At 38.8% G+C, this 27,801-nt stretch overlaps 1 protein-coding gene across 1 annotated transcript in view; it reads right to left on the bottom strand.

The window, feature by feature from the left end:
- Positions 1-3,158: 3,158 nt before the first annotated feature.
- LOC104122169 (testis development related protein) overlaps positions 3,159-27,801 on the bottom strand; it is an 86,240-nt gene continuing 61,597 nt past the window's right edge. Inside the window, exons 3-5 of the mRNA XM_009634262.2 lie at positions 15,765-15,824; positions 5,819-5,922; positions 3,159-3,546 (exon numbers count right to left, since the gene is read on the bottom strand). Coding sequence (XP_009632557.2) covers positions 3,201-3,546; positions 5,819-5,922; positions 15,765-15,824 — 510 coding nt within the window. The 3' untranslated portion in view covers positions 3,159-3,200. The remainder of the gene's footprint in view (positions 3,547-5,818; positions 5,923-15,764; positions 15,825-27,801) is intronic.

Here is a 27,801-nt window from a genome sequence, read left to right as displayed (position 1 = left end):
ACAGCCAATAAATTTGAAAAAAAAAAAAAAAAAGTTTAAACCAATAAACACCAGTAAACCAAAATATTTGCAGTTTGTCAAAACCAGTGATTTCTTCCCACTGTGAAAGCCATGGGTGATGCTTTAAATCTAGGATGCTGCAGCTTCTGAGATTGCACGATTCACTGAGTTTGGACAAACATAGCTATTACTTCCTCGGCGTGTTCTACAACGATGCAAGCAACGTCCACGCAGATGGAAACAAATTCACGTGACAAATAAAATGGGACCAAAAAAAAAAAAAAGTCAAAGAATAAGGCATTTCAGTTGAAACTAAATCTTTATTCATATGGAAAATACTACTTTTCTTTTTGCAAATGATGCTAATAAATAAAAATACTCAGAAAGACCTTTGCTTAGAGTTAAGTGACTAGTTACAGCCACGTGAAGCTTTTAATTCCCGTTAAAACCACGCCAACAGTCATGCAGATTGGCTACGAGAAAGCAATATAAACTATATTTTATTTTGTGCAATCTTATCATACAATCTTAATGCTACCTTCTTCTAAACCATTTCACATAGATTGAAATGCAATTTCAAAACAAATATTAAGGGACATATTCTACACTTATTCCACATATGGAGCTGTGTACAGCTTAAGCCCATAAACGTATAATGTAGTTAAGCATCTAAAGAAGGTAAAAGAAAAGAGGACCCTGTCCTGAAAATTCAGACAAGTTTATAAACATAAGAGAAGAAAAGCTCACACTAGTGAGTTCTCAAAAGACAAACACATTATTAAAGCATAACAATAAATTATATTAAATTTAATAACGTTCATCCTTAGAATGGTTATTTCTGAGGAAATATCACTTAAAAAGCACACCAAAACTTTCATCACTAGGAGTTACACTAAGTTCACATATCTCAATTTCCCACTTGGATGCAATTTTGTTTTATAATAGGCTTCAGCTTTCTGAGCATATTCTTTATCAGACATTTAAAAACAAATCGAAAAATGTTGCCGTTAAGCTGTGCATCAAACACATCATCGAGGTGAGAAACAGGCACTTGACAGTATAATGTGCAAGGCAAAACCTTTACTGGTCACAGTATAAATCATTTCCTCAGGAGGGAAATTAAAAGTTCTCAGCCCATCTTTGAGAGCAAAATATTGAGGGCTGCTCGCAGATCTTGCTCCATTCTTTTAGGTCAGCACCAACAACCCAACTAAATACTAGCTCATGCCTTAGAGGGTATTCCATAAACTATAAAATGCAGCATACTTTACCCAAGAATACCAATTCTTTCCTATAATTAACCTCAGCATATGTACTTGCCAAAGGCAAATACAGAGTTTACTCACAGACTAAATGATGCGATATAAATGCTAACCCTTTCTCCTCTATTTTTATTTTTTTAATATAAAATGCCAATTTTACCAATACATTTGCCAATTACAAGATCCTGTTTTGTAGCACAAAACACTGATGTTCTTTTATATAAAACTTAAGAACAATGTCTTTTAACATCCTATTAATAATACCAGAAAAAAACCCCAAACCAAAACCATTTTGCTACAGTTTCCCTCCAGGCACATCTCAACAGAATCTCAAAAAAAATAGCTATGCAGGAACTGTAAGCCAGAAAATTATACATGAATTGGAAGAGAGAGGAGAAAGAGAGAGCTAAGGAGTAACGCGGCAGTAACAGAGACAAGGTACAAGCTTAGAAGAAAATGGCATGCATCCCTTTTCATCAGCATAAGCTTCTTGCAAAAATACGTTTACAGGACATCCATTATATAAAGGTATATGCTTTCTTGTAAAAATACTGATTTTCTCCGAAATGCTAACTTGATCTTCCGACTGTACTGGCCATATTGCTAGGCAGTCAACAAGTTTGCAGTTCTGTTGTACCAGTATAACAATCAGGAGAGAAAAGGCCTACTGTTCATTTTTTATGAAACTTTTGATTTTTTTTTTTTCCCATGAATGTTAAAGTAGTATTTATATAGGTCATATAAACAAAATGGAAACCAACTTTGGATCTGACATCAGCCGCACTGCTAATGAGAGACAATATGCTAGAAAGAGGCACTTTAGTATTCTTATATACATTTCAAATCTCAAGTTTAACACTTCACCTTCTTTTACCAAAAAATTAAAATATCAGTAGCTAATAAGACAGAGCTTTAGAACAAAAACGCTTCAGAAGTGTGCATGCACATACTTGCAATGGCTCAGTTACTCAGTTACCCTGAAAACGCCAGACTATAATTCAATCACTGCTTATGGGGCAGAGGGGGAAGGAACAACACAGTACAGAACAAAAAAGTTGTTTGGAGAATAAGGATCAGCTATTGTAAAAATTAAAACATATGCCCTTCCATAAGGACCAACTTATCCCTAGACTCAGGACTATGGATACCGAATATAGAGATCTTCTTATACCCTACTCACTGCTGCCTTCCAAACTTTCAGTCATTTTTATTTTTGGCATAACATGCATCTTAAAACCCGAGAAGCTCACCTTTGTCAAACAGCATTCAATATTAAAAAAAAAAAACCCAAAAAACCAAAACTCTGGAAGACCCATTTGACCTGACTATTGGTGAAGATCCTGCGATGGAAGGAGTTACATTAGAGTAGTATTTTCCCATTTCATACACAGTATAGCACATTGTGACAGTTGAGCATCTCGTGTGCACAAGCTGAAGCATATGCTGAGGCTGAAGTTCTGGAAAACAGTCAACTAAGTACAAGCATTCTCCCTGCAAGCGACAGATCAGTATTCTGAGCTAAAAAAGGGACAGCATCAAAACCAAACTTTTGAGTGGCCCTCAAATACCAGAAAAAGAACAGGACCTCAAGCTAGTGGAAGTTCCTACATAAGGCAGTCAAATTTACAACCAGTGTATACATTCACTAAGGAATTACATTTTTTTGGTAAAACCAACAATCCAACATACTGCAGAGTCTGAATGTGAAATATAGGCACAAAATAGATTCTCTACTTTTTTTTCAGTGTGGAAAACATAGCTATTTAACAATGTAATAAGAAAATTTACTATCAGGTGAGCAAAAATTTGTAACAATCTGAATAAAACAAAGTACTGTATAAAGGTGCAATATTGAGCAGATTTGATTTTGGTTTAAACATACGAGTAAATCATGGAACCTTTCTCATCTTATCTATAAAGTACTTCACACTACCAGTATCATTCTAGTTCTTCCCAGTTGTCAGTAAGGTTACCTTTGCTTTGACGTCTAATACTAACCAGCTTCCCAGCTGATTTGATACTCCACCTGGAACTGTTTCCTGAGCTGGCCAGGTTTGTGTATTTTGTGGAGCCTTTGGTTTCATCTTCCCAGCCTGACCAGGCTGTATAGTCACTTAAAGTAGTTGCTGCATCACTGGTAGAGTCAGCAGCGGTAATCTGCGGTGGTTCCCATCCCTCAATCTCATCTGGTTTCCTAGATGGGACATTCTGCTTTATCACCAAACTGTCCCAAAAACCCGGCTTCTTTTCAGACTTCATCTCTTCCTTTAACTTTAGGTTTGTTCTAGAAAGTAACAACGATGAGGCGATTAATTTCTTCATTTAACAATGCATGCAATAGTTATTAATAAACATTCAATTAATTTATTACATTTTATCATAAGGAATGCTAATCAGTTGTCAGCCTGTGACAGCAGATCCAGTACTGTCAACTTCAGGACAAACACCCGCATGTACATGTAAGCCGAAATATAGTAGAACCTTGCAGCTATCAATCAGAAGTAGACAGAGTACGGCCATTTCCTAGTATGAAAGAACTCAGACCCCCCTCCCGGTGAATTACACAGCACTGCCTTTGGAAATGTATGAAGTATTTTAGCATGCATTAGAACAGTTTAGGACTTGAACCAGAAAACCTCGAAAAACAAACCCAGAGGTAGGATAGTAGAAGGAATATGAAAATGTTTTGTCTGCCACCAGCTTTAGCAATCACTCACTATGTTCCTCAGTTTCATATACCTGTTACCACCTTGCCAGTTAAACCTTATACCCTAAAATAGTTAATGTACACAGTATTAGGACTTTAAAGGTAACCAGCATTTTTTTTTTCATAAAGGTCCATACAGTATTTTGAAAAGAGCTGTTTTGCATTTCTGGTAAGAACTCCCAAAATTCCCCTCCCAAAACCAAGAAAAAACAACCTTTGTTATAATTTCTCTCTCAAAGAGACATTTGAAAGGGTACTCATATTATTACATTTCTTATCCCATTAAGAACCTTCAATCTGAATTATTTCATATTTGCAGTGTGGAGTATTTAAAATACAGAATGTGAAATGTTTCTGCATAAGTTTATATGCAGGGTTATGTATGTAATCAAATAATGGCCCACAAGGAAAGGCTGAATACCAGTGATGAAACACACAACCTTCAGGGTTCAATGAGCTGAACAGCAAATTGAAAACATTCCCTGCTAGTAGCATACAAATTCCTTAGCCACAAATAAAACCACCATTGACCTTTTTTTAGTATTTCTATTAAAAGAGCTTTTTCCTACTAATGGAAGCTTGACACTATCATATTTAAATAGAAGCAACTGAACTGATACCTTTAAAATTACTTTTCCTTTACTGAATTTTGAATTTATGATCAGATTTTTCAGAATTTTCATCTCGCTGAAGACTTTTCTCGCATTTCATGAGTAGCACGCTTGAAAACGTTTCATTATTCTTTACAAGTAAAATAAAGTAAAAATACCGGTATACAGTTATAGGAAAATACCCCCAAACTTAAACTACAGGTAGTTTTCATAGTAATCCTAAAATAGCTTTCCACATTCGTGGTAACTTGGTTTTCATACTTCTGATCTCTTCACTGGGTTACTCAATCTTGATGTTCAGCACCAATTGCAAAGGATCCTTGAAGCAACCTAGCGTCTTAGTAACAGCCATGAAATTGTACAGGGACAGTAGCAGGGAACGTTTGGGAAGTTTTATTGAACAGGCTCAAATGGAAATGTATGTATTGACAACATTCTAAATTGTTTATATGTACACACACACACGCAGAGATACACACTTGCATACTGAAATACATATATTTCAAAGTAAACTGGAAACAAAACATACTGCAGCGAGTCTTATCAAAGCTAGTATTTGGCTGGAACAGCTATACTGATAGGTGGCACATTTTTTCCTGTTTGTAACCAAGGTAGGTAGGTAGCACATGTAGGTAAAGCCTACGTATACTTGTAACAGCAAAACAGTCGGTCCTGGGAAGAGGTCTGTTCTGTTCAGAGAACAGCCCTAACTGTACTGGCAGCAGAACGGTTCCCAGTAAACACCTCAGCTCCAAAAGGGAAGATTTGCAGATCCTGGTACATAGCTACTCCACTTAACCTTTTAGGTGTAGGCAAGACTTCAAAAGAAAAAGTAAAGCATGTAAAAAAAAGGAATTTGTAAATTCAACCATAATTAATCCTTAAGAGGAAAGGGGGAGGGTGGGAATTACCCTTTTACTCAGAAACATTTATTCCTTTTCTACAGTAAAAAATTATTATGCAGTTGAGTTCCCTTTTCTCCCTGACAGACCTAAAAAGGTTATCAACGATATCCATCCTTTCCTAATACAGCATGCCTTATTCTCTGTAAGCTTAACATATACGTAATTTTGAAACGCACGTAAACCTTTCCCTGTGATTTAACTTCCAGGAGTTGAACACTACTGCTTCTCAGTGTCTTCCTTCTGCTTCTCAGGGTCTTCTTGACTACTTTGCACAGCTGTTTTCTGTTCCAGTTGTGTATTTTAATAGCAGACAGACCAATTGGTTTTACTTACCCTTTGGATTTTGGAGACTTGCATCCTGCTAGCAATTGCTGTTCGTCATCTTTATTGAACATAGATGTCACTTCCTTCCAACCCCGGAAACTTGCACCTTGAACCTATACAGAGAAGTAAACATCCCCATAAACGTGAATTACAGATTTACAAGCATGTGTGACTTACAGACTTACAACTACAGACTTATAATCAAGTATGGCTGCCAGCACTGACTCTGGGTGGGCGGCTAAGCAGCAGCAGCCCTACCTCTCGTGTGCTGTGCAGCTGGGAGCGCAGCGGCTCCATACAGCCTGCAGAGGATGAGGATGGCCACGTTTTGAAAAAGAGCAGGATGGGTTACTGCAGCAAGAGCTCTTTACTGCTGAGCCAAGAGTACAAAACTTTGCCGGTCTGCAGAGGCTGGCAAGCGATGTCAGTGAGTACAGCCAGGCTCCTGGATGCTCTTCTGCAGGCAGGAGCTGCTGGCTCCGTTTTAACGTATTACAGTAAGAAGGGAATCTAGGCAGCTTAGGAAGCAGTCTAAAGGGGCTTCAGGAGACAGAAATGAAACAGTCATTGCTAGAAGGGGCCACAACAGAGAGGACAGCCAGTTGAATTAAGAAACTTCAGATTTAACCTGCTTTGCACTCATTGCTCTGATTTTTAACTCGCAAAAATTTCTTGTGGCTCTGCAAGCAAAAAGGGTAAGAGCATTGGCTCACCACTGAAATGTAACACGTGGCACTGGTGCACTACAGTGTGTGCTCTAAATTTACTGCGACCATTAAAAATGTAGCATAAATTATATTTTCAACATCATTAAAGGTTTTATTCCCTCTCCCCCAAAGCAAAAAAAAAATAGGTATTGGTTATTTTTATTCTGACAGCATGCTTAGGGACTCTAACAGAAATGCCCACGTGTGTGCCGAGCACAGAATATCAAAATTAATGCTCTTTCTTGCAGGATCTAGTAAGAATGGCAGAGTGACAGTCTATTAGTATTACCTGATTACATTAAAAAATACAATACATTATGATGTATAAAAAACAATCAGAACAAACTTGTAGTGTGAACATGAGCAAAGGCTAATTTATCACCTATCATTACGCTTGATCCTTTTTGCAGAACTCATCAGTGCAAATTAGTATCAATTTGACATTTAGGTTTTAATTGATTACAGTTTATAACTGGTACATACACGTAGGCCTTAAAACATATGAAACATCATATATGAATTGAGCACAAACACCAGATAGGAACATACCGCTACTGCCACCTCCTCACCTTTCAGAAACCCACAACCTCTGCCATTTACGGGACTAAACCAGCACCCTTGTTATCGTACGTTAGTCACGGAGCGTTTCCACCTCTTGTTCTCCCGTTTCACTATGTCATACACCTTCATGTCTCACCCAACCTCCCTGATCACATCTGAACCACCTCAGCTACTCTGACCCAGGAGACGTAAGAGGCCATTTTAGGGTCAGGAGGGAGGTCTAACCTAGACTTACTTTGGTTAGATACAAACACAGATCCAGCTTTGGGCAAAGCTCTGAACTCTGAAGAGGGAAGGCTGAGCAAGCCCAGAGCAATTTCCAGCTCTCATTCATGGACAGGCCAGGTACATGAGAGCCAGGTTCACTACAGCTTGGGCCTCTGCAACCGCTCTGCTCACCTATTCCTTAAACCCACGCCTAATCTTACGATAAACCACAGCGTTCCTCTTGGCTTCACAAGAAAAGCAGAAGCTTCTATATATATTTTTTCCCCACTATGCGAATAAAGCGAGTACAGATTATAATAAGCAAGCCCTCATGTTTATTTTAAACATATGCTTTCTATTTTTAATTATGTTAAAATATGTAGACAGCTAACTTCAACTTTGCATCCCTGTGGCAGACTCACCATACCCACCTCGCAGAAGACCGATACTGTCGATAGAAACCAGAGCCAGACAAGCTGCAAGACGATACCTTCAGATAATCTCGCTATGCAAAACCCATAATCAGCCTGCCCAAGCAGTACTCAATAGTTAATGCTCCTGTGGTGTAAATAATGGTCTAAACCCTCAATTTTAGTCTATAAAGGCCTAATCCCATTATCTGTTTCTGTTGTTCAGTTAAATTCTGTAACAAGTTTAACATGAGGATTTGTTACTGGTTTGGCTTCCTTTCACTGCAAAGCAGTTAATCCACAGCAAACTTCCAAAAAATGGAAGAATCCCCAAGAAGTTAGCTGTTGAAGGAAGTAGTTTGTTTAAAGAAAGAAAAAAAAAAAAAAGGAAAGCACTTAGCTTTTCACAAGTTAAAAAAAAAAATCATTCATCTTCTGTTATCTTACTCAAGCTCTACTTTTTCAGGCCTTTTTATGAAGGAACCTGCTACCATAGGCAAACCCACAATTAAAAGCAGCACATAACTCTTTACTGCCCTAATCCTTTAGGCCTTTAAACTGGAAAAAGACCCAAATATGCCTCAGGGATCTAATTTATATATATAAGCTTGTCTTCACTATTGATGTTTCATCAAGCTATTGCCACACAATAAATCTGCAGATTAAAAAAAAAAAAAAAAAAAAAAAACCCAAAAAAACCAAAACCCAACAACCCGCCTTGTTATTGGTTTTCAGATGGCAATTTAATACACAGACAACTAGCTTAATTTAAATTACGCGTGCCTTTAAAGAACAGCATTGACAGAAAGACTATTTGGAGGTAAGCATTTATACACATGCTTACAGTCATGTAAAAAAGGATGTACCTGCACCACGAACTTCTTTTAATCTAGAACATCATACATACTTCACCAATACAACTTCAACCTTTGCTGCATTGCTTTGGATACCCAAGCAATCCTCCAGGGGAAAAGAAAAAAAAAAAAAACAAAAAAACCCCTGATTTTTATATACATGTAAAAAAATATTATAAATATATTTTTATATTATCTCTAAATATATAGAAATATACATTATATGTATTTATAATACATAACTGATTTATTCTCTCAACTAGCCCTCAGGGGAAATGTACACTAAACCTTTAAGACATACTTCCACCCCTTATTTATTTGGGGTTTCCTGAGGAAACACTGCCAGGACAATCTACGTAAAAGCATCAATGTCCACATAGACCATATTTTGCTAATATGCAATAAAACTCATTGCACAAAGTCTAGTGCATATTAAATGGACTAGGCTGAAAGAAACCCCAGAAGTGCAGGAATAAAAGCAGAATCTCTGTCTACCATGCTTAAGCCTCCTCTTCTACCCCTGCCTGCACCGGCGCTGATCCTCTGAAGCATCTTTTCACTCAACAGAAAAGGAGTGAACAGCTCCCCCTTGATAGTCTTCTCATTGGTAACATACTTAAGAATATAAACCTTAGCAAAGGAGGAGGTCAAACATTTATTTCCCGTTTCCAGAAGCTTTATTCTAACTACTGAACTGTTTGTTAAGACAGCAATCTTCCTTTTTGACAATGGCTGTCATGCAACCTTGTCACATACTAACCAAAATCCCTCAAAACAGCCTGCTGCCTTTCTGTATTTCTTTTCCACGTTCTTTAATGATTTTTAACCAACAGACAAGCACCACCTACACATGCAGTGCCACCACCAATGCAGCTGGGCAGTTACAACTGCATCTGCTGGTTCAGGAAGAAGATCTTGAACTTACCGTTCTCTGAAACCATCAGTCTGATGTGCAGCAGCTGCAAAGCCAAGAAATGCTGGGAAACCATCACAGAAAGGATTAGACAAATTCAGATGGCGGATCTGTAAATGGATACCCTCTGTTTAGAGGGATGCACCCTCCAATATCTCAAAACAGTGGTTCTTGATATTAGGGGAAGAGGCCCTCGAAACTGGCCAAGCTATACTCTCCCTTGACAGCATCTCCCATCGCCACCGCCAAAGACAGACTGCCAGACCAGATGGGCCAGTCTCTGAATCAGCTGGGAATTTCTTACATTCTTACAGGGCATGTGGAGAAGGACCCAGATCCCAGAACAATTAGCTTCCTTGCAACGGATGTCAAAGGAAGGTCAGTAAGTAAAGAAAAGATGACACTTTGGTAAACTGACTCCTGACTTGTAAAAAGATTAACGTTATGCAAAGTATGAAAACACCCTACTGATACAGTCATAAAGCATCAAGGCACTTGCAGAAGTTCTCTATTTTGTTTTTATGATGTAACTGTCTACACAAAACTCAAAAGTACTACTCCTAGAATTTCCAAAAAAGTTTATATGCATAACTGACTTGCTTGTGTTCTCAAACCTTTAAAGGATTTTTCCATGTGTCAGTGGAACAAGAAACAATTCAACATCCAAAGTTCACAGAATCACACAGCCTTTACAGCTAGAAGGGACCTCTGGAGACCATCTAGCCCAACCACACCGCTCAAAGCACGGTCAGCTTGAGCAGATTGCCAAGGATCATATACAGCCGTGTTTTGAGTATCTTCACAGCTGGAAAATCCACAATCTCTCTGGGCAACCTGTTCCATAGCTTAACCACACTCATGGCGAAAACATTTTTTCTTATGTTTAAATGGTAACTCTTCTATTTCAATTTGTGCCCGTTGCCTCTTGCCCATGCACTGAGCACCACCAAGAAGAGTCAAGCTCTACCTTCTTTACACCCTCCCTGCTGTTGGGAGAAACATGCAGAAACCTTTCTTGTTGCTCCTCATTTTCCTCACAAGATTTAACTCTAGGTGGGCTCTGTCTTTCCTAACCCCATCCCTACATGCTCAGAGAGTGTCTCTATATTCCGCTTCCAACTCCTGTATGCTTCCTATTTATGTTTGAGGTTTTTCAGGAATATCTTGTTCATCCAGACAGGCCTCCTGCCACCTTTGCTTCTTGCTCTGCTTGTTGGGATGGGTTATTCTTGAGCTTGGAGGAGGTGATCTTTGAAAATCAAAGCTGATTGATACCACTAAAATAGAACCAGGTCTACAGTCAAAACTCCAGGTTAAAAATAAATAAATAAATAGATAAATAGATAAATAAATAAATAAATAAAATCAAGTCGAATGCCCATAAGGGACTGCTAAGAAAAAGAGAGCACTATTAAGAAGGACTAGAATTGTAACATCAGATGTTAGAAAGTCAAAGCCTTTAGAGGACCAGGTCAGATGCTTCAGTGTACTATTTTTCAAAAACACCAGTGAGAAACAAAGCAGAAACTCCTCAAGATGCCATTTCAGTATTCTGTGAAGTAGGATTACAGACCATTCTCATACCAGTTTGACTACGGAAGCAGGGAGTATGCTTATCAGAACAGCCATTAGTAAAGTTTCTCCCATAGCGTCCATTTTAGATTGTGAAAATCTGTGCAGCACAATGCCCTGTGCGATTGATTACCTAAATAGATCAGTAGAAATGAAATTACACGTACCTATTAATCCATCCACCGGCAGACTACTGAAAAACCATCATCACTGTCTGTCCCAACATGCATCTGAAGAGCTCAAGCTCAGATCAGAGATTCTTCCCTTTCAGGAGAGGAAATTCCAGCTTATCAAGTACTCTTTCTCCACCACGAAAAAGCTGCCATCTAATTAGTGTATCTTCTGAAACTGGGAGTACAGATAGTCACTTCTAGAACATCATGTAAAGGATGCAGTCTGTGTCCTTAGCCAAACTGTCTGCCGTTTCTCCCCCTCGCTCCCCTCCCCTCTGCTTTGCCGATGCTTCAGTATTGGTGCCCATCTGTCAGACAGATTCCCAGAGAGAAGTCTCACAAGGTGGCAGATCTGGTTTACCAGGCACTGCTGCTGAAAAGGGTCAAACCAGTCCACTGCCTGCTTACATTTACACTGCCTTCCTTACACTGTGGGTTTGTACCCCTGTGATGCTGTGGAAAACTCATTCATTTTTTGCATTCTTTTGGGTTAGTGATAAGAATCAGCTCATTACAAGATGTCAGATAGTCACCAAAGGACGTGGAAGTTAGGGGCAACAGCACCTTTTCTGTAGCAGCAACTACTATATCAGGTCAAGCATTCTCTGAAAGTTGCTGTCATCTATCTGCTTTCTTCCACAGATATAGCTTTGTACATACAGTACGGCTTCCCCAAACACACCCCCTAAGCTTCACTCTGTAAACTCAACCCTTATAGCAAGGGTTTTCTGCTTTGTTACCTATATTGACTCAAGTGAATCAACTGCACATAAATTGCATATGTTGACTACAGTTTTTCTTTCTTTAGATAAAATGGGGAACAAACGTCTACTGACAGTTAACTTTAGCAAGTGCCCCAGAAAGGGACAGCTCCTCTCAAATTGGAAGTCTCCTACAAAAATGAGAGGCATTATTACAAAAAAAAAAAAAAAATTACTTTGGGTATACCGTTTTTCACCACACCAACAAATTCTGATTATTTACATGACTCTCGGTTTCCCATACTAGGTAAACAGCCAATGAATAACAAATGAACAATCAAGAGTCTACTGGGAAACAGTAAAGCATCAATAAGATGACTTTTCAGTTAATTTTACTGTCAAAGGTACATAGTTCATCGTTAGAACTCTAGTAGAGGGCAAGAACGTTCATGAAAAATTAGGCTAAAAGGCAACAAACCAATACTAACTAGAATACTAACAATTGGCTATAAACTAAAGAAGCAGATCAGTCCTAAAAGCAAATTTAAAACGTACATTGCAAAAAGAAAGCATGTTGATATAGACGAACATATACTAAAGAGGAAGACTATGTATAAATTTAACTGTTTTCAGTTAAATCCATCCATCGGATGGATGTGATTAATGTGCATGAACACCTTATTATGGGAGGGAAAAAAAAAAGCACATAATTCAATCAAGTCAAAGAATAATAGCAAGCATTTGGGACACTATGCTAGAGTTACAAGGCAAACAGTTTACATTTCAAAGCAAGAGATTCAAGTATGTTCACCTATTACTCTGATTCTGAAATATATTCTGAATATATTCCGCTTTTTGTGTGGGTACCTGTACTTTCAATATATTCTGGTTAGACTTTTCTACTTCCCAACTGCCTGGCCAGGAGGGCTCTGGAACACAGAAGTCACTTGCTGCGGGCTACAAGGAGCCACATGACAAGAGTCTTAGCAACCAAAAAGAGCAAGTACTTGCTGTATACCTGCAGTGAAAATCAGCTTGTTGGATGCCATTGTGTAGTTCAGCAGCTAATCCCTAAAAAGTCACCGCTCAGCACGTATGAAATGAGTTTTCCAGAAAATCATATTTTGGCCAAGTTTTAGCAGACCTTCATAAGTATTTTCACAGAGGATTGACAACTGGTGAATCAAAACCCTCCAGCGAAGTGGAGGCACTCCACAAAACACTTGCAGAATTTTTGTATAAAAATAAACAAAAAGAACGGATTTTCCTCTCAACCTTGACTGAGAAGAAACAATTGTTTGTTCTACAGCTTCCTTCCCTCCTCCCCATAAAAAAAAAAACAAACTTAAAAATAAAAAGCTAGAGATGGTATTTTCCATATAAGTACCTTACAGTTCAATAAAGTTACAACTACGTGTGTTATAATAAAAAAATGCCAATCAGCCTGAATTAAAGAAGCGTTGTTCCCACATTATAGGAAACCTATTCATAACGTGCAAGAACTCAAACAACAGAAAGTGAAAAAACAACCTGCCTCCAAATTTGTCTTCCAGATATCAAAGCATCAGGGGGATGGGGGGAATTTCTCAACTCAACCAACTGCTGGTGTGTAGAGCAAGAGTTACTCTATTCTGTGGCACACGTGAGCTGAAACTCCAGGATTTGGCCCTACCAGAATGTCACATCTCCAATTTTGTTATTAAAATTATTTTCTTCCCCAAACTCTTTCTCTCTTTTCAAAGGCTGGCCTAATAACAGCTGTAGATGAAGTCTGTGCTGTACTTCTAACTCACAAGCTCAGCACATAGGTGACACCTCCCTAAGATTCGCCCTCTACAACTACCTGCAAGGAGGCTGTAGCGAGGTGGGGGTCGGCCTCTTCTCCCTGGTAATGGGCGATAGGACGAGGAGAAATGGCCTCAAGTTGCGCTAGGGCAGGTTTAGGTTAGAAAATAGGAAAAATTTCTTCAATGAAAGGGTTGTCAAGCATTGGAACGGGCTGCCCAAGGAAGTGGTTGAGTCCCCCAACCCTGGGGGTATTTAAAAGACGGGTAGACAAGGTGCTTGAGGGACATGGTTTAGTGGTGGGATGGCAGGGTTAGGTTAACGGTTGGACTTGATGATCTTAAAGGTCTTTTCCAACCTAAATGATTCTATGATTCTAAGATTAGCTTTGAAGAGGCCAATGGGCTAGGCGCAGCGTGAACACAGGTTCCAGATTTCTGCATTTCACAGAGCACCACTAGGGGGTTTCACAGTTCCTCACTTTGAGATGTCAGGAGGCTTTTTAACCAGCTATACCTGCCTCTCAGGAGAGCAGAGGGAACCAGAAAAATTCAGCACTGCAGTTAGCCTGTCCTCGCTGCTAAGTCGGCAGCTTCCCGCATGAGCAGAAACTAAGAGCATTTTCCAACCTCCACCTCCAGCCATTAGGACTAGCTCCCAACTACTGCACCTCCAAACCGAGGTCAAAGGCTTTCCTCTGCAAATGGGCATCAGGACTGTCTTAAAACTCAGGCTTTAAGTGACCAGGAAGGGTCTCCCTACAGGGAGACAAACCCTTTGTCCACTGTCCTTTTCTTCAAGAACTGCGTTGCTCTTCACCATACTGCTTCAACATGGAGACTGTTTTATTCACGACACATGCATACTGAAAAGGCCACACAAATAATTCATCAGCCTTTTATTAAGATATTAAAGATTTTGGAACTTCTAGAATATCACTGTACTGACAGCTTCTAAGAAAACAGAGCAACCAAATAAAATACAGAAGCACGTTCAGAAACAACAATACAGAAAGAGAAGATGAGAAGGATAAGGTGCTTTTTTGTGAATACATTTTTAAGACACAAGGGTTTTACTTTAAAACACAAAAATACTGCAGTTCAGTGGTTTGCCTGGTGACTACTTTTTTTTTTTTTAAAGTAAAAAACCACTCTTGGCAAGCCTTCCTGAATGACTAAGTAAAGGCAAAAAAGTTTCAATATAAGATAAATTTTAAGAGTATTTTCCTGAACATTCATCATCTGGCATAAAATAAACAGTAATTTAAGCTTTCATAAAAAAAGAATACATTTCTTCTAAAAAGTAGAAAAAGGTATAGTACAATCTTATATTTTCAGCGAAAATCACACTGCATCTGAAGTTGAACAAAAAGAAGTAACAGAGACAGATGTTCAGTTTATACATATTAATGTAAAGTATCCTATTACACTAATGAACCTATTTTTAAATGCTTTTCTCTATACCTATGGAATTTCAAAACAAGCTCTAGCATATCATAACAACTTCTAGCTCTTTCATCTTCTACTAATGTATTTTAAGAACATTAAAGAAGATTCTTGGACACATATCAAGGTAAAAAAAAAAAATGTAACTTGTATGCCTACTTTTCTTTTCTGAAACAGATATGAGAGAAAGTCCTGAACCTCTTGTGGCCAGAAAGCCAGCAGAGCTACATATAATGGAATAAATAACCCAAATCTCTTCTACTTTTCATGTTTTCATCGCTAGTTAGTTAGAATTTAGTACTTCCTTAGACTTCAGGTATTCCTATGTCTTCGTATTTTCATTTTGTATTTTAATATCTGTCATGTGGAAGAAAAAAACATTCAGATACCTTCCCCTTCCCATTAATGGCAGGAAGTAAGGCAGCTTTCTACCTAATACTGCACTGCTAATATTACTTCAGTGAGAACCCCATAACCAAGGCTCATACATAATTATAGAATGATCAATGGAGTACATAAATATCCTCCTTGATCAGGCTGTACATGAAAAGCAGGTAACTTCCTAACATACATTGACTGAAAAATACATGATATAAAGCGTTACACTTCCAAAGAACAGGTATTTACCTTTGTTGCAAGTTGTGACACTGAAGATGAAACTTCATCATGAAGAAACTGGTCTTTATTCTCAAAAAAAAAAATAAAGATAAAAAAGGCCCATAGTCAGTTTTGGTTTGACAGTTAACAGTGACACATTTTAGAGCATTCATAAATGCTTTTATTCTACTTAGCCCATCATAAAAGAAAATTGACAAAATACAATCCAAATGCAAAACTAAGTGAACACCAACACTAAAATAATAAACATGAATAAAACTGCACTTAGAATGATGAAAAAATCTGCACCAGATGTAAAAACCAAAATCAAACCCACACAAAACCAAAAACCCCACAACCCAAAGAGAGATCAAGAAAACCCTTGCATCATAACAATTTTAGTACAATTAAAATTAAAAATTTAATTTGATCACAATAATTATGTCTGTATTTTTTGGATCTACACTGATTTTCTGAAGAGCATACTAGATGATGGTCTATGCAGTGTCTGTAGGCTGGGGGGAGAGGAATGTCCCAAGGTTATTTCCTCCTTCACATTAAAAAGCATTTACATCTCCTTAACTCAAGGACAGACTTTGGCCCACATTCCTTTCCTCTCCATTTATAACTAGAGTTCTGAAAAAAACCCCAACCAACCAGAGTACTGAAGATGCTAGTGAAGGTAATTCAGTAGGGTAGCATTTCTGCCCATCTCTGTATTGAGCCAGTGTTTCTTCAGTCTGTGTTTTAATGAGAAAACTGTTAACTTTTTTTTGCTCTACCTTTAACTCCAAATACAAACAGTCCTCAAGTACAAAACAAGCACAGCTACCTGTAACTGAAAATATTTAACTCCAGTTCCAAGAAGAAACATAATTACAACAGAATGGTGTATTGAAAGCATCTTTGAAGTGGCAGTTTCAGAGAATCCCATGCGTTCACTTTGGCCCATTTTTTGCTTATGTCAGCCATTTACTGTTTCAAAATCAAATTACCAACTCCTCCTTTTTCAACTACAGTAAACACTAAGGAGTTGATATGCAATTTCCTCCGTAAGCTTAATTTTTTAGGGTAACTCGACATGCACATATCCCAAGACACCCAAAACACACAGTATCCCAGGTCCTACGTATTACCAAGGACCTCCTTCACTTTGCTACCAGCATCAGAAAGAGGTGAGAAAGCCGGAGTGAGAAGCGTTAGGTATTTCTAGTTGTATGGGGGCCCAGAGGCATCAGCTTCATTTTGAGAGACCAGCTTCAAATCCCATGCATCCTTTTTTCTTATATTTATTTTTTATAAATATATTTTTATATTTATATGTATTTATTTGCCTACTAATGTTTCCATTTACTTTATAGACAATACTTTATATTATACAAGGGACATGGATGGAGTTAGGAGCATTTCTAGAACGAGAATGAACACCATCGCACTACAGTTCAATAATAACTATATGTTAAAATAGAGTGATTTACAGGTAGCTAGCTTTACTTGGTGGGGCAGCATACAAAGTCAGGAACTCCTATTATCATCCAAAATGAGAATATTGCTATTTAACTTCCGGATTTCGGTTATCTGTCTTTAACACAGGAGGATATTATTGTAGATGGGATACCAAAAACGACAAATTTAGGATTTCCCCCCCCCCCCCTTTTTTTTTTTTCTTTCTTTCCTTTTAAGAGACTCACTGGCACTGTTTGAAGCGGAAACGCCACACACATACCATTTCAGAAGTTTCCTTGTTTCCCCCTCAACACTCTCAGCTCTCAAACATTTGGATGAGGTTGCAAAGCCTTAGACTTAACATGATGGCATCTCTGCTTGGACACAGGGTAAGAGCTAGAGAATACTTCTTCTGATTTGTCCAAATTTTTCCCAGGAAGAAAAAAAATAACAAGAACTAGGATAGCCTCAAGGGGAAGTATGGTAAGCGGATAAATTATCTCAGACATCCAGTGCTGGCAGAGCTACCAGTTTCAACAACCAACAATATTGTCTCCAGAACAAACAAGAGACTGTTAGTACCTTCCAAAGAAATAACACCTCTCATTTGAATTCTTCCAGCTCTCCAAATATCTTAAGAAGGATAATAAAAATATGAAAGTGCATAAAGAGACTTCATGCTCTACTACAGAGAAGAGAAAAAATGGAAGTGTGAAGGCATACAACCTCTAGCAAGCCAGAGCACAAGGAAGCAAAAGCACAAATCAGCTTTCACAGTGGAAGCTTTTAGGGGAAAACCAAGAGAGGCAATGAACACTTCAGGCGGCTACGGAGTCAGCACAATAAAATGTGAATATCGCTACTGATAAAAGATGTAATTCAGAATAAATAGTAGACTAAAGGGAGTATTTATTTGCTTCCTTAAAAGTGTGACAACTAGGGCTGTGCTTCTGTGTTAATGCAGTGCTACCGCTCCCGGACATACAAGGTCCTACCTCACGAGGAATGAGACAGTCTTTTCAGTAACTATGCTCATGCAGTGCAGGCTGATGGTAAGAAGACAACACAAAGTTAAAAGATACAAAATACAAAGTTTATAAGATATGAAACCCTCAAGAAAGCAACTGGTGAGAATCCAATACCTAAAATACATTTTTTGGGGTGGAAGACCTATCAAATATCCATAGTACCCTTTCAAGATACGCTGCTTAAGAAAAGGAGACTTGGGCAACTGCAGTGTGCTTCTGATGTGCATCCATACATCCCATGGGCTCACAGTGACTCTTGATTGAAACTAGCCAGTAGGTTTGAATTCAGCAGTCTTGAAGAGACAAGATTTGGAAACATTCTGTGGAAAATCCATTGCTAGGGAAAGTGGAGAGAAGCAGACTAACGCCCCATGGCAGGAAGAGTGCGGGAGGAACACATGTGGGGGCTCAAAGCCAGCCATGGCCCACACGCGCACGGTGTGGTAAAGATGGGTTGTGTATTAAAAAAAAAAAAGACAGAAGGAAAGAGGAGAAGGAGGAAAGGGACCAGTGCCATCACTGGGAAGAGACGAGGAGAAAAGACGAGCAGTCATACACTTGTTACCCACAGAATAATTTGCATTTTTCAGCGACACACATTAGTACGCCCTCTTCTGATAGATACTCTCTACTTTTGTTACCACGCAGAGAGATCAGGGAGCATACGATTTGGTTTTTCAAATTTTCTTTAGGGGACAATCTACTGCACAGCTACATGTAAAGAGTGAAGATGAGCTTTCTTTAGCATGCTGCGTAACACATGCTGGCACTGAACACTTACAAAGTATTTCAGTGTATTTTAATCTGGGCTGTTTACAGCTACGGCAATTCATTTTTTACCTCAATTTAGAAGAAAAAACACGGACCACATTATAGTATCTAGTAACTAATAGGTGACTAAACGCTAACGCTAGTGGGAATGCTGATCAGCAACTTGAATAGCCTTCCAGTTCTGGCAGAGGAAGGTTGGTATGCGCAGTGTGTTTTCATAAGGAAACAAGTGCCCTTTTGTTGGACATACTGCAAACCATAAGGTACTCAAGGGATTAATTCAACCAGCACACAAACCTTTTTGTACAGAGATCAAAATTGTAATCTACTTCCCTCAGCTTCCTTTGTGGTAAAGTAATTAATTAGTCTCTTTAGATCATTCACTTTCATAATTCAGGCCAAGATGAGGAATGCTGGACATCAGAGAGTTAAGGCAAATAATAGCATCATCTCACCCCACATGCCCTTCTTTTGCTCTAGTACCTAAAATGGTGTATTATTGATTTTTCTCTACCCAGCTCTGGAACCTTCCTATCGTACACACACTAGCTGTCAAAGCCGAGCACACGTAAGAGTAAACAAACCATTATTAAAAGAGTAGGTCCTTTAGGTGCAAATTCTCACCCTTCTGCAGACCTACTACATCCCCTCTGCCTATCATCACATCTCATCAAGGACTGAGCGTAATTTAAAGTCTAGTTTGTCATGCCTGTAAGTGCAAATTAGATTATGAACCACAAATGTACAATTTAAGTGGAAAAAACCCCAAAACAAATACCACCTCAAGAGAGAAACTCCAGGGTAGAATTTAACCCAATCCTCAGTAAATAATTCAGTGATAGGAGAGGGGAAGGTAAAAAAACAAACTACTAAAAAAAATCACTCAGGAAATCACAAACCTGAAAGTTAACCTCTGAAGTTGGAAAGATTCCCAAAACACTGATGACAAACCAAACAGTTGAACATTATATACACACAGCCTCATCAGAAACAGCACAGATTTGGAAGAGGAGATCACACTGCCAGATCACCACCTTAAAATGCAGCAAACAAAAGAGTAGGATCTTGCTATAACATCAAATGACACAAACAAGACTAAAGCAGATAATTAATGCAAAAGTCACTCTGCCTATCTAATTTTAGAACTGAATCAAAAACAATGCAAATGCACTCAAACATGGGTAAGAAGAAAGTTATCAGCAGAAGATCAGTGGCATTGGGCCTCATTTTCTTTGCTGCACCCACCTATAATATACACCTGGAAAAATTCAATGTGTGGATGCTTTCTGAGTCAGGAAATGGAGGTAACAGTGATCAAATGTAAACGGCATACTATTTTCAACGTATTCTTTTAACACAGCTGAAAAATAAAGCTGAAGTGTACCTGAACACGCACACAAAACTGAACATGGCCTTTAAGGAAAAACAAGGTTTGCAATTTTAACAAATAAAGGATGCATTAGTCAGTCATACACTGCTTTCTTCTGGGACACAGGGCTATGTGTTCAGCAGATATAACTCCCATGCTGAACTGTGAATTGCCCCTGCTCCTTTCTGGGAGAGGTAGACTAGATTGAGAGAGAGATCATTTCATTAGTCTTGTCCATATTTCATCTGCTAGATCTCAATCTTCCATTTGTATGTCCTTAAAGTAAGTGAGTGAACCAAACTAGCCACCTGGGCAGGTGGGGTAAATTGAAAAATTCCTATTAATATCACCAATGAAAAATACTAACCTAGGCATTTCTAAGATCTGTTCGTGCTCAGGAGTAATTTGGCATTTTAAACTCATTTTCTCTTCTATAAAAAATACTTCTCCACTCCAGACTGCTCACTACACTTAAAAAACCATCTACATTATGACAATAAACCATTTTAAATACCCCTGCGACTAAATAGTGACAGTGACTCCTGCAAGATTCCTCTGCCAGTCTTTTGCAAAACTGAAAATACTTTGTCCATAAAGAAAAGGAAAATGTAAGTATTTAAGTATGTTAAAGAATTATACTTTCATCTTGGGATATATTTAGTAGACAACACTGATCTTGAAACATGCTTCTAAAACAGAATTCATCAGACCATTTCTAGAAGAACTTATTTCACTCTGCTGACTTTAGAAAGTCCAGGTGACTACTCCAGATACAGCAGACAGCCCAAGGCATTTAAGAGTGCTTTCATCTTCTAGGCCCCAGTCATTTGTAACTACCTATTACTCACCAGACCAACTGGAAGAGGAAAAACAGTTTTCCTATGTGTTCACCTTTCAAACTATTATTAATACTGAAGAAATTAAAATTAAGATAATGCTCTTTCCTTCAGCATCCACATCTGTCAAGAACTTGTTTAGCATTTTCACAAACTGTTTTCATTCAACCACTTCAGTTATTGCTTCACATTCCATTAATTTTAAAACAGAATATCTAAATTATTTCTGTATTTTTACTGTCAATTGATATAAATGGCCAAACGTACTGGAGAAGATTAATTTCAGAACGTAAGTATTTACATAAGAATACTTTTGTAGTTCTGCATTTTATTGGCATTACAAAGAGAAACATCAGAACACCAGATTCCTACGCTCTTTGTTTTTATATCAATACATGAGGTTATTCTATTCATTGTTCACATTATTGTGCATCTCTGTAGTAAGTAGTTATAATACATCTTACTTAGACTTTGCTTCTCTGAAATATTTTTGGAAGAATGTTATTAAAGTTTAAAAATATTAAAAAAAGCTCAGCTCATTAAGAATTTAGTTTTACCCAATTTGGAATATTTCAAATATGCTTCAAGAAATGGAAACAGCTGTATTAAGAACAAAATACCACCAGTGCCAAAGCTGAAACAAAGAAGGTCAAGTAATCAATTTGACTTCAATTGCTGCGACAATTCAAATATTCCAGTCAAGTTTTCAATTTTGATGAAATTTCTGACTGAAAATCTGTCAATTATTTTTAACAACTTATCCATGCTAGAAATTCATGCTTGCCTTTTTCTGATCCAGAAAACAAACCAACAGATGCTAAGTCAAAAGTCTGTGGCTGATTTTTATTCAGTCATGGTGTTTGCAATTAAATTACGTATCTTTAAAAAGCTCTTATGTGAGTAATGGCAATATTTTCATAGTATAGTCTCTGCAAAACAGGTTGGACGCATTATTTTTGGCTCACCAGCACATACACTGCTTCCTTTTGACATGTGGCTTTTATCAGCAATCGCGATGTTCACACAGACCCATCCTGGAGCTCCTCACAAAGAAACAGCGGAGAAACTTGTTGGAAATGTACCTCTGGTGATGACAGAACTCAAAGATAGTCTACCTGGTAAAGTGTTCAGTAACTTCTAATAACCCTTCTTATGTTATGGATGCCCCCATGCAATCTGGCAAATAGTTTCTGTAAAAGTGAGGAAAAAAAATTATAAACCTATTTTACCAGCAGAGCATTAAATAGATTAAAACAATTACTTTATTCTCAAAAAGCAATATATTTTAGTTTGCATATTAATGGTAGCAAGTCCAGCACTGCTAGGAGAGTATGGCTCCAGAAACCTTGCAAAACCCCATGGAGATACCACAACTAGCTTAGAGAAAGTGGACCTCAAGCAGTGGTGTGGAGAAGATAGTGGTTTTCTGGATCAGTGCAAGGGGATGATTCTGTGTTAGACTGGAGGGGAGGAAGACAGACACGGGTGCTGGCAAACCGAGGCGATCGGAGCCAGTAAAGCAGAACTGGCTCAAGGAAAGATGCAACAAGTGATAAAAATGACAAATGGGGGAGAGGAAGGGGATGTACTAAGAAAAACCTTGAAAGCAAGGACAGAGATTTAAATGTAAATGTCCTGAAACAAAGAGAGGCCAGCCAAAGAAACGGAAACCGAAGGATGAGGAGGACTTAAACTGTATGCTGTAAGTAACAACATTAATATCAGCAATGGGATTTGCAGGGACTAGGGGATGGGGAAACGCAGCGTAGGTATTGGAAGCTGCAGAGGAAGTAATCACCGTCAGGAAGGGAAGTGAGGGTCTGCACAAGAATGTCAGCTGTCTAGACAGAAAGAAAAATAATAATTAAAAAAAAAAAAGCAGACCTGGACTTGATAGATGAAACAGCAGTAAAGTATTGGACACAAATTCTCTTTTGCACAATAGATAAAAACCACTGACAACCTTCAGCTTACAGGCTTGACTGAAAGGAAAAGATAGATACTGGTGTTGTCTATAGCAGGAGACCAAGCAGACAATATGTGCTTTGTAGGACTTCTAAGAGTCAGAATAAACCAACATAGAGGGGGTAAGAGGCGAGAAGCAGATCTGATCCAGGTCAACTGTGCATGACAGTATAAATCAGAAAGTGAAGCAGCTCAGAAATGAAAGGGATTAAAAAAAAAGAAAGCCCAAAGCCCCAAAAGACACCGTCAGCTCTCTCCAGAAGACTGTGAGAAACAGGGCCCATTCAAGGAGTTGCTGAAAGATGAATGTGACAAGGAGGAGGAAAAGCAAGAAGGGCAGGCCAAGGAAGGGCTCAGGGAAGTCTACACTGTCAGCCCCACAATCTGATGTTCAAGAATGATGACAGAATACAGGTGATGGATTTTCGCCAGGAAAATGTCACTGAAATGTCACAAGAACAACTCTGATGAAAGGGAAAAAACAGGCTAGCAGAGAGGAGAAGGTATGAAGGAATTATGAGAGTACTGCAGGCAAAGCCTGAGACACACTGAAATGGTTAGAAAGTGAAGGAAAGGCATTAGCTGGATTAACACTGCCTGCTTTATTTTTTAATTAAAAAACACCCTTATTCGACTTATTAGTAGAATATAAGAAATGCTGCTCAGCTCCCACCCATTCCTGCAGGGCCTGTCTGAGTTCAGCTCATTCCAAGATGAAAGCCGGTATTAAAATTGAGAGACTTAAACATCTCCATTAAAATAGATAACTAAAGCTCTGCGTAGCCAACTTGAAAACATCCAGTGAGCAAGTCTAAACAAAATTCAGCATAAAACACGTTTTTGCTCATATTCTCTTTGAACATAACAAAAAGGATACAATGGGGGGAGAACAGATCAAGTCTAAGGATCTGAAATATTTTTTACATGAAAGATGAAGTTGCAGAAGATAGTATAGGTCAGCCTGACACCCATCCACTACCCTAACTTATAGATGTATTTTAAAGTCGAGTGCCATTTTACGTCAGAGTTACATGCAATATCGACACAGCATTGACATCTCTGAGGACTGATTAGATGATAGCAGGCTCGAATCAAGGAGAACTTAGCACAACTGCCGAAATATTGCCTTCCAGAAGTCCAAACCCAACATTTTTCCCTTTCCAAAAATACAACTACAGTTTGAAACATAATGACTATCTTACAAACCGAATGCAAGTTTGGCATGCATCACTGTACATTTCTAGCATATTTTGAGAGAGACACACAAAAAGCACATTAATTTCATTTTATACATGTTCTATTTACGTGTTACATTGCCTTCATGTATTAATTCTAATTTTAGCCAATAAAGCAGCTTCATTACTTTAAATATTTATGCTTCAAATCATAAATTAAAATTAACTTCTAAGATTCAGTCTGAAACCGTGTGGTCTAAAAAAAAAATATACAATAATCCACACATTTATTTACACAACTACTGTTTCAAAATTTACTTCTCTTTCTTATCTCAGGAAACACCTTAGTATTTTAAATAAGTGTTAACAATTCAAAGTACTTGAATGTATGCAGAAGCTTTTGCTAAAAAGTGGCCAGAAGCTGACAATTCCCTCTGATGGCAATTTTTGCGTTCTAAAATTTGTTTTTGTTCTCCCCTGGAACAAAATCAAACCATTCTGTGTTCCACAACACCAGAACCGTCTAAATGTCTCTTTTTAGACCAACCTAATCTTTTCTATTTAAGAGCTACGAACTTCTACAAATTCAGATGTCTGCTTGAGTAAACCCAGATCAGGCTTCCATCTCTAAATAGGACGATTAAAATTTCTGTAGAGTAACACAGGTTTTTTGGGTTGTTTTAACTTATAGTAGCCTAATTCTTTGTTGCTGTCTGCTACTGCAATGTCCAATTATTAGGTTGCACAGTGAGAACTCCTTCACTCTTGTCTCACTTTGAAGAAACAACATATAGCACCAACATTTCATTATGGAACACTTGCGACCTGGTCTGTTTTAATGACACAGATGTGACTACCAATTTCTTTTCTTTGAAGTAAAACGTTTCTGCATTACTGACAACATGAACGGTAAGAAGCTTAAGGATTTTCTTCCCACTTGCCCCTTAAAAATGAAAATTAAGACAGACAGTTGTTGGGGAAGACAACATACCACAAATCAAAGTCAAAATGTGATGACTACGGTTCATCTTCTCTTTTACTGAACGGTGTATCAGAAAGGAACCTAGAGGAAATGAAACCTAACAGTAAACTTCTGCATGAAATCTGATGCTGGGCTTTCTTAATTTACTAAAAAGCCCTCAAACAAATTATCCGGATTTTGGCCCTCAAGACAGAGAATTAGGGAAGTCCTGGATTCTCTTCTTGATGAGGTAATCCTTCATTCACAGTTTAAGCAGGTTGTACCATGACAAACAGAGCAGAGGCTGAGGAAGACCAAGACTTTCTCATGCACAGCTACGGTACCAAGAGAACTGCCCCTGTAACTCCTCCATGTTTTGGTGGTGCTACTGTCCTCCAAAGTCAGGGGGTTTGGGTGACGCAGGCCAGGACACAGCAGTAGCAAATTTGCAGATCATTACCAAATCCCCCTAAGCATTACTGGCTTTCACTCCCTTGCAATCATATTACTGGGAGCAAAAACAGGTTCTGATGAAACATCAAAAACATCAAAGACTAAAAGCAAGGCCCTTGAACCAGATCAGCTGTAGCAAGCTGAACAAGCGCATTTGGTTACCTCACACTTTCTCCTTGACACCTGCCTAAGCCATGTTTTAGACATACTGTACCTATGGCTGACCTAGAAGCTGCCTTTGATAGATCACGAGAATTACAATGTTAATCAGGTGGTCACAGTCTTCCATATAGTCCATCCTTCCTTAAAGTGTACATAAACTGTAAAATAACTGCATTAAAATGTTTTTTGGGAGGTGGGATTTTTTTCCCCAGTTGTCAAATCTTCTTGATTTTAACAGGCAAAACAACCTATAGCTTATGATCTTCACTCCAGTTTCTGTGCCAAACTACACTACAGCCTTGCTAACATTTCTGAATCCTTTAAGTTCAAGAATATTTCATTTAGTGCCTCAGAGTAATTTATTTCTCCTCTGCCACCTCCAATACCAAAAAAGCATCTTTTATTCCAGTGCCATTGGTAATAGACACTGTGGGACTTGGAATGGAATTTTCCTAAAATCGATAAAAATGGCAAACCATTTGCACCAGAAATTGTTGTCATCACCATTATAACTTGAGACCGCCACTAATGGAACAGAAGCCCAGGATAGTAAAGACGACTGGACAGGACAAAAAAAACCACTAAATAAACAAACAAAAAAACCCCAACTTGCTAAAGTAGAGGACTGGTAGAATTATCAGGACAGAAGTCTGAAGAATCATCTTATGACTGGGAGGCTAAGGTCGGGAGCCTCAGAGAGGGTTTGGAGCATTTGTGGCAGAGAAGCAGTGAATAGTTGGTGGGATTTACCGAAGCTTTCGGTGACCTGTTGCATTCAAGGAAGGTTTCAGGAGGTAAGCAAATCTAAGAGGGCTGTGGATAGCACATAGCTGTGGATAAGCCAGCAGCTTAGCAAAAACAGAAGTTTCCAAGCACCTGAGTATAGAAACTGTAGGAAGGAGAGGTTAGATGCTGTACAAGAGGTTGTGAGAGATACTTCGGGGCATCTCCAACCCCACAATCCCCCTTCATCCCCTGAAGGGGGTCTCCAAAATGAGTATCTGTTCTTCCTTTCCTATATGAGAAGTTCCTGTTCATCCATGTGAACCTTCACAGCTGCTATCAAACAAGTAGCAAAGTCTAGGGCTCTTCTGTTCACTGTGCACGGGAAAGGACAAGGCAAGGCTGAAACGGGGAGCAGACTGGTGATTTTGGCTACTGGAAGACGGAGGGAATAACTGCTGTGATCAGGAGAGGCTGCTTTTCAGCCTCGCATGTTGACAACCCATAGCAGCTGTCAACCAGAAACTCCAGCAGAAGGTAAAATTATCCAGACACACTCCAGCTCTTCCAGCAAGGTAGGCAAGACAGCCACAGGGCGGGAGGTTGGGTGGGGTTTTGTACCTTCTTTTGAATACAAACCTCATCAGTTTGCAGCCCTGGGCAACTACTTGCTTTAGATATGCAGGTCTCCTGCAGCCTCTCACACACAGAACATCTGAAGATACTCTGTGGCAACAGAAGATGGGCTCAGCAACAAAGCAGAATGGGCCAGCCTAACAGGCTTCTGAGCTGGACTGATGCCTAATTGTTATCAAGTTTTTGAAAGCAAGTCAACAAACATTCTTTTAGTTGTTTTGCCTGATTCTCAACTGATACCCTTCCTTTCAGGTCGTATTTGTTAAGCGACCAGTACTTTGAGAAGGTCACCGCTGGTATTTAACTTACCATTTAACGATGAAAGCTTCCAAGTCAGATTGCGGCTGTTTAAAGATAGCCAACTACCATTACTGAAACCACAGAAAAAGCAATCCTGCCAAAAAGCCCGTGCTCCACACAAGCGCGCGCACGTCTGCAAATGAAGGCTGCGCTCCTGCACATCGCTGCTTAACGCATTGTGCTCAGCTGACGGGTCGCAGTGCCCCTGCCTAGGGCTGGGCGAGAGGGTACCCTGCGCTGTG

This window comes from Egretta garzetta, unplaced genomic scaffold, assembly GCF_000687185.1.
Source record: "Egretta garzetta isolate BGI_Z169 unplaced genomic scaffold, ASM68718v1 scaffold62, whole genome shotgun sequence".
NCBI classification, from domain to species: Eukaryota; Metazoa; Chordata; class Aves; order Pelecaniformes; family Ardeidae; genus Egretta; species Egretta garzetta.
This window is presented reverse-complemented; position numbering and strand designations above follow the sequence as displayed.